At 33.3% G+C, this 7,956-nt stretch overlaps 2 protein-coding genes across 2 annotated transcripts; one reads left to right on the top strand and one right to left on the bottom strand.

Moving 5' to 3' along the window:
- The first annotated feature begins 322 nt into the window (after positions 1 to 322).
- LOC108685576 (protein arginine N-methyltransferase 1) lies at positions 323 to 2,941 on the top strand. The gene is made up of 2 exons (XM_018190428.1): positions 323 to 392; positions 1,623 to 2,941. Exons 1-2 carry the CDS (start codon positions 327 to 329, stop codon positions 2,703 to 2,705), a joined length of 1,149 nt encoding a protein of 382 aa, XP_018045917.1. The 5' UTR covers positions 323 to 326; the 3' UTR covers positions 2,706 to 2,941.
- Positions 2,942 to 3,503: 562 nt separating this feature from the next.
- Positions 3,504 to 6,814, bottom strand: LOC108685595 (exocyst complex component 5). The gene is made up of 6 exons (XM_018190456.1): positions 6,453 to 6,814; positions 5,760 to 6,203; positions 4,868 to 5,445; positions 4,307 to 4,795; positions 3,721 to 4,228; positions 3,504 to 3,641 (listed from the first exon to the last, which is right to left on the bottom strand). Exons 1-6 carry the CDS (start codon positions 6,483 to 6,485, stop codon positions 3,543 to 3,545), a joined length of 2,151 nt encoding a protein of 716 aa, XP_018045945.1. The 5' UTR covers positions 6,486 to 6,814; the 3' UTR covers positions 3,504 to 3,542.
- Positions 6,815 to 7,956: the final 1,142 nt, after the last annotated feature.

Raw genomic sequence — 7,956 nt, 5'->3', positions numbered from 1 at the left:
AAAAAAAAAAAAAAAAAAAAAAAAGAAAATACATATTTACATGTCGCAATTAGTGAGAAATGCTTTTCACACTAGTAAGGGGCACCGCGCAATAAAAGGACAAGGAACAGACAACAAAGAATAAGATTTAATAATAGAGAATAATATTTCAATCTATCAGAAATCATGTATTGTGGAATACACAGTTTCTGATAGGTTGAAATTCTTATTTTCTGTTCTCTGTTCCCTGTTCCTTTTATTGTGCAAAGCCCCTTGTTGTGCGGAGCCTCTAACTGCTAGTGACAGGCCTGGGAGATGATTCGGTCGTCTGCTGTGACGCAGTCAAAATGGCGACGAGTGATGAAGTGCCGGTAGAAATCAAGCAGAGTCGCGTGTGTACTACGGAGAATTCGGTGAGTTTTATGGAGTCGGTTATTCAATAAAGTAACGGAAAACTTTACCTCTAACGGGCTATTATCCACGCATCGATACGCTCTGTAATCAATAGATGCGCACTATCGGAGTACAAAACAGCTAGGACATCGACTTTGTCATGATGAATATAGTCCTAACGCGTCTCGCACAGTAGAGATACCCGCGAGGCTGTCGGCGCGAGTTGGGAATCACACTGTCGCGATACATTTTTTGAGGCGATTCCGCGATTAAAACGTTAAATAATCCTGGCTACGGATACGCAATTATCGAAAAGAGGGAGATTCGCAGTACTCGAGAGACATTCTATATAGTCCAGCGGAAACGATATAGCAATATCGCAGAATAGAGCGCGTGCTGGCAGGATATCGACTGGCCATTCGATTCGGAAAGAGACGCCATTTATTTTGGCGGGCACGTGTATTATCGCCGGCGCGAGAACGAGTTCGTTGGACTATAGACCCTACGCTAATCGTACTTATGAACGTCATTGTAAATTTATTACTTAAACTGTATTTATTTTTGTAGTATAAACAATAGTTGTAGGATATATGTGTGTGCTTTATACATTTATACGATGGAGTGTGGATGACCGATACATTCCTATGTGATTTATCTATTTTTTCCATACTGAAGCTAAGCATTTGTCGTTATTACATTGATTAAATGATATTAAGCAGTGCAGAGCACATATCTACATACCTGTATTTTTTTAGTTAAAACTTCTTGCATGATTCATCTCTTTCCTCCTTTTCTCTTCATGAAAAAAAAAAGAATAAACTGTGAAAGAAATTTAGACTGAAAAGAACAGATATCATGAAATGAAGCTTTTTTCATTGTTATAACACAACGAGATTATAAAGTATTGTATTTTATAATTTATAACCATCTATCTGTAATCGTACTTTTATTCTCTTTGTCTAATCTAGTTTTTTTAACTATTTTATTTTAGGCTTTCAAAAATTGTTGGAAAAATTCAAAATTTTTAAATATTTTTATTGCATTACAAATAGTTTTAAACTAAAGCCATTTCTTTGTTTCGAAGAAATTTAAGTAAAATTTTATATATGTACCATAAAAACCCAAATTTATAATTTTACAATTAATACAATTTTATAATTATTACTTATAAGCACACAATAAATTAAAAAGCAAAATAAATAGATTATTTGAATACTCGAATAGTTTTTGATTCTCTATAAATATTACAGACATCAGAAATGGAATCCATGGACATAGCAGCAGAGCCTACTACTGTGAATAAAAATGTTAATGCACAATCCTGCAGAGAATCTGTATCTGTTGATGATATGACATCAAGGGATTACTATTTTGATTCCTACGCTCATTATGGAATACATGAAGAAATGTTAAAGGATGAAGTACGCACTGTAACTTACCGAAACTCCATGTATCATAATAAACATCTCTTCAAAGGGAAGACAGTTCTTGACATTGGCTGTGGCACGGGTATTCTCTCCATGTTTGCAGCTAAAGCTGGTGCAGCCAAAGTCATTGGTATCGAATGCTCTAATATTGTTGAATACGCAGAAAAGATAGTAGAGGCAAACAATCTGTCCAACGTTATAACGATACTTAAAGGAAAAGTCGAAGAAGTTTCATTGCCCGATGGAATAGAAAAGGTCGATATAATAATATCTGAATGGATGGGCTACTGTTTGTTCTATGAATCGATGTTGGATACAGTACTCTTTGCCAGAGACAAATGGCTTCGTGAAGATGGTATGCTCTTCCCTGATAAAGCGACTCTCTTCATTTGTGGGATTGAAGATAGACAATATAAAGACGAGAAGATTAATTGGTGGGATGACGTGTATGGATTTGACATGAGTAGCATAAGGAAGGTAGCCATTAGCGAACCGCTAGTGGATGTTGTCGATCCAAAACAAGTTGTTACAAATGCATGCCTAATTAAAGAAGTTGATCTGTACACAGTAACGAAGGCCGATCTTGAGTTCTCGTCACCGTTTACTCTTCAAGTCCGCAGAAATGACTATGTACAAGCTTTAGTTACATTCTTCAACATCGAATTCACAAAGTGCCACAAACGTATTGGCTTCAGTACCGCACCGGAAGTGCCATACACACATTGGAAGCAAACTGTCTTTTATTTCGACGAGTATATGACAGTGAAGAAGGGAGAAGAAATATACGGCGTATTCTCGATGAGGCCCAATGCCAGGAATTACAGAGATCTGGATTTCAGCATTGAGTTAGATTTTAAAGGGGAGTTGTGCCAAGTACACGAGACTAACAACTATCGTATGCGCTGATATACAGTGGACTGCGCGTCTCTTTCCACTTTTTTCATAACTCATTAAAAAGTCATTTAATCAAGCTGAAGTCGATTTCCTACAGTATGGAACTATAAATTGTCGCGTTTAGACAGCGTGTATTGACAACAGTATGTGAGCTGTCAAACTTTAGCAGTTCTTTAATTTTAAAAGACATGGAATGCTTTCTGATTAGACGTTTAATATAATGACTTTTATAAATATTTTCTTCTGTAACGTGCAAATATGAATATTTGAATAATTATATTTATAACTAAATTTAAACGAATAACAGAATATTGTAATAAACAAAAACGCGAATTTTCGCGCACAAATAAAAGCAAATTTCAAATCTATCAATCTGTAAAAAACAATTTTAAGTATGAAATATGAAATGTTTTTGCAATATTTTACACACTGTAATATTAAAAGAAACTACTTGTAATTAATATCTCTGATGTATAATAAAATATATAATTGTGCGCCAAAATTCTCCATCTTTGTTATTTTCTTTTATGTTATTAGACTTCAATTTAATATTATCTTATCAAAAATTGTGGAATGCATCTCTAATCAACTCATTTATTGTGATTTGTCAAAATAATGAATAGGGTAAATCTATTTTGAAGACTATTTTCTGCAAATGCTATATATTTGCAAATATAACAGGATGAATGAGCCTAAAGGCGAAAATAATATTTAAAAAAATGATTAAAAAATTATTTAACCATGATATTACTTGTTTTCATATATTTGGTAGCTAGTTTAATCATTGATCATGAAGAAGTAGGCTGAGCATGAAATATTTTTCGATTTTTATTTAAGCAGAATATGTCATTAAGTTGTTATACCTTTTAAACAATTGGCTAACTTCTGTGTCTTGTAATCAGTCCTTAATTGAATAAAATTAAGTAGAACGGTACGATCAAGTGTCATCTGTAATCATAAAAAAATATATATATAATATATATTTCTAAAAATATATTTCTTGAATACAATACATTATACAACATACCAACTGCTCTCCTGTACAAACTTGTTTCAGATTTTCCGGTTTAACCAACAGCAAGTTGCACAAAGCGTGCAAAGTATCAAAGAGATTCGTAACAAATTCAACTTCGAGCTCTTTAATGCATTTGCGATATTCATTCATGTCGCATATCGCGCACATAGCACCAGCGGAATTAAATTGAAATTGTTGTAAATGATCGTAAATGATTTTGTGGAATCTAATTCCTAATTCTTTAAGAGCGGTATCTAAATGCCTGCCGTCCAAGGTGTTTCGTATCAGTCGTATCATACCGCTCACGTACTGTACCACTACTAAACAAGCTGGAGTATTCACAGTATCCACATTGGTTTCCGGCTTAAAATCAGTCTTTTTTTGTTCGCTTTGTAAATATACTTTTACCCAACCTACAATAGCGTTTATGCTTCTGTCTAAGCCAATGTCTAACTTGACATCTATTTGTTCTAATACCGCTTTTTTCTTCAATAAACAGTCAGCGTGTTTGGGTGTCGAACTAAAAAAAAAATATAGTATTATAACTTGTATTGCTATTGTAAAAAAAGCATATCAGATAAATAAAAAACTTGCATACATAACAAGAGGCAGTACACTGTCGTTGAATTGTTCCTCCAAAAGTCGGACAATGGCATTACACTGATGCACTACATTGAAAAAATGAATTTCTGGTTGAGTCCTACTCTCTGGTATCGGTACACTTTGTAAGCCCAATTCCAATGCATAGTCTACATGCTCGCTTATTAAATATTGTAATAATATTTCCAAGATCTGCAGTGCATTTGTAGATATATCAATAGATTGTGAAAGTAATTGACATCTTTGAAATGCGAGTTTGCTTCTCTGTAGTATCGCGATTGCCAGTTCTTCTGACAAAAACGTTTCCCCTCCGTAATCTTCTATTTGAGCAATGTTTATATTCGTTCTTGCACCTAATACAGCCTGTAAGTCTCTACGTAATTCTTGAAAGCCACCCATTTGCAATTGCTTTTTCTGATGATTTTTGGATTCGTAATATTCTATAAGCAAAGTTGCTGACTTTTCTCGAAATGCCTTCGTTTCGATACTAAAATAATCAATAATAATCATTAGCCAGCTCTATTATTTCCAGCAGCATAATTCTAAATTATGAACTTACCTAATATAAGTATCTAAATATTTCTGAAAGATGTTTCTAGTAAGTTTGGCAAGATAAGTTTCATCAGCGCCCATATTGAAGACCTTTAGATCATTGGACAGCTTAACAGTTCTTGTATACAGATCGTACAGATTTTTAAGATACTTTTCGGAATCATTTTTGTCAGCTAATTTAGCAACCGCATATTTTTGAAGGCGCAGATGGTATATGTTTAAAACAAACTTAGCCATCACTTGCTCAGGATTAGAGAACACCTGTTGCATAAGCTTGTGATATTTTGTACACATAGGTATGACATCTTGAAAGACATCCTTTCCACCGAAGGAACCCATTTGACTTTGTTCTATAAATGCATCGATGCACTGAGAGTAACCCTTGAAATTTGCCAAAGTACTCGCCAATTCCCTCATACGCGGCGCATCTTCTCTATTGTGCGCTCTTACAAATTCCTCGATTAGATTCCGTTCTATTTCGTCATACTTGATACCAATTTTCTTCTTGGCATGTTCAAATTTTTCAGAAGGAAGTTCCTGGGCTATGAGATGGAGTTTTTGTATTACATCCGCAGCATCGTTTAACTGTAACAAATAACATTGAATAAACTTTATTAACCAATTTAAATAAACTTTATCAAACTTTATTTCCACATATCGTTCATTTACTACAACGACATAACTAAAAAAAACAAAGTTCTCCAGAGAATATGAATTTCAATATCCAGAATTATTAAAAATTTGAAATGTATGTAATTTTGGGATATATAATAAATTATAAAGGAATAAAAGTATGTTTTTTTTTAAGTATTTTTTCTTTTTTCCTTTATGTTTTAGTTTCTTTTTCTGCAAGTAAATTTTTTAGTTGTAAAAATAATTTAATTATCTTCTATCTTTACCGAGGACTTATCTGTGAAAATTGGATCTGTCAATGGACCAGGACTTAAAAATTCTGAGAAGTGTCTCATTAATTTTTGAGCTTCAACTGCTCTTGCCCTCGGTGTATTGACACTTTCCAACTGATCTCCCAGATGTAAGACTTTAGTAGCTACGAGATTTATTCTCTCATCTAACTGATGAAATAACTCAATAAAATGTCGATTTCTCTCCTGTAATTCTAATATCTCAAACATATGTCGAGCTTCTTCTTCTTTCAGCGCAGCTTCTAATTTATCGCATTTCTTTTGCTGACGTTCTTGTAGGATCTGTAAGTCTTTAATTGCTTGCAAAAAAGTCTCGTGAACGATAACTGGATCAAAAAATGTCTTTCCTCCATCTTTCGTGTTATCATTGACAGTTCTCCAAGCTAATCTTTCGACAAATTCTTCAGGGTCAAACGGATCCTGTGAAACAATGTTGCAATCTATTCATGACATCAGCTTAATATGACATTGCACAGAAATTTATAAATTATACGGTATTAAATTTATTGCATTTATTTAAAAAATTAAATTTATTGAAATGACTAGGTAGTTCTTGTATAAGCTGATCTCATATTACACTTAATGACTAATATATAAAATTATGTAATATCGAAATAAATCGTGAAATTAATTTTTCAATGAACGAAAAAAGAGATTAATTCTAAAAACCTGCTCCAATTCCTTCATATATTGTTGCATCATTTTGAAACAGTTTATGCTTGCAGAGCAGCATGAAAGAAAAAATTAGGTTAGATTGTAACACTTGAACAGTCCAGAAAAGCTCACAGGGCTGCGATTATAGAATGACCATCGCTGTTTGTTATGAGTTTATGTGTGCATTTTTAATTTGTCGATTCGGTCTCGCATTTCTCGGATTGCGAAACGTGATCTATGTACGATTGATATCACCGTGTTCAACAATACGCACAAGAATGTCATTCTTAGTAAACAAGCTCGACCGCCAGATGTCAACGTGGCGCGATTCGTGATGATTCGCGCCCTTTAAATTTGTAAAAAAAAAATCCACTCTGCTGACGAATTGACATGAGTAATAAACAATGAATCATAATGAATACAAACTCATCCATTCGCATTACTTGCAGCTATAGTTCAAACAAATACCTAATTATGAATTTTAAACCGTCTCAAATCGCGCATAATCTGGCGTTACATACTCATTTATAATTCGATCTTATACATTTATAATTAAAACTGCTTTCCTTTTAATAGTTCCGCACAATCAAAGGAATAGTGAACAGAGAATAGTAAAAAAGAATCTCAATCTATCAGAAATCATATTTTGTGGAGCACAGTTTTTGATTGAAATTCTTATTTTCTGTTCTCTATTCCTTTGATTGTGTAGAGTTCCTTAGGAGACACAAATATCGTTCTATCCTTCTTAATTTTCAATGAATAATAAAGATAGAACTTATATCGCATTGTATCTCTTGAAAGGAAAACAATTTTAATAATTTTAATAATTATTAAAAAAATTTTTAAATAAAATTAAAAAATTATGATCTCAGAAATGGTACAGATCGCATTTCATTGTTGATGGAATTTCAAATCATGAGAGAGACCAAATTTACGACGATTTTAAAATATAAATCACCAACAATTGATTTGTTAAGTATGCCAAGGTATGCTGACAGATAACAAATACGTGGAATGCCAGGCTTTACACGTCTTTACACGCCCACGTGCATATCATATACATATATCACGTGTGTATGACGTATCTAAGTGATAATTACGAAATGACCCTGAATGTCCGCGGAATTTGAAGAATGCAATTTTTCGTTTAGATATAGCTGTTTATTCATCCGTATATTTTATTATAATTACAGTTACTATACCTGTAACTTTTCGAATGCCATTATATCGTATACCCGTCACAAATAGCCCTCTCACACGATACAAAGCTACGATTTGGATTATATGTAACTGTAATATCTCTTAACTCGTATAAAATATCCTCGCTTTTCTGCTCGATCGGAGCTAGTTCGCAGATTACTTTTGTAGATTCTTGGATCGCATTTGAACTATATAAAAAAAGCATGATGAGGATCAGTGATAAAATTTAAGAAAACACAAACGAAGATTTCGCCACTCCATCGTTTGGCTGCGCGTGAGCGGCACATTTCTTAAATATATTTTATACATATACATATAT

This window comes from Atta colombica, unplaced genomic scaffold (genome assembly GCF_001594045.1).
Source record: "Atta colombica isolate Treedump-2 unplaced genomic scaffold, Acol1.0 scaffold155, whole genome shotgun sequence".
In the NCBI taxonomy this organism is placed as follows: Eukaryota; Metazoa; Arthropoda; class Insecta; order Hymenoptera; family Formicidae; genus Atta; species Atta colombica.
The sequence above is the reverse complement of the archived record's forward strand: the minus strand, read 5'-3'. Positions and strand labels throughout refer to the sequence as shown.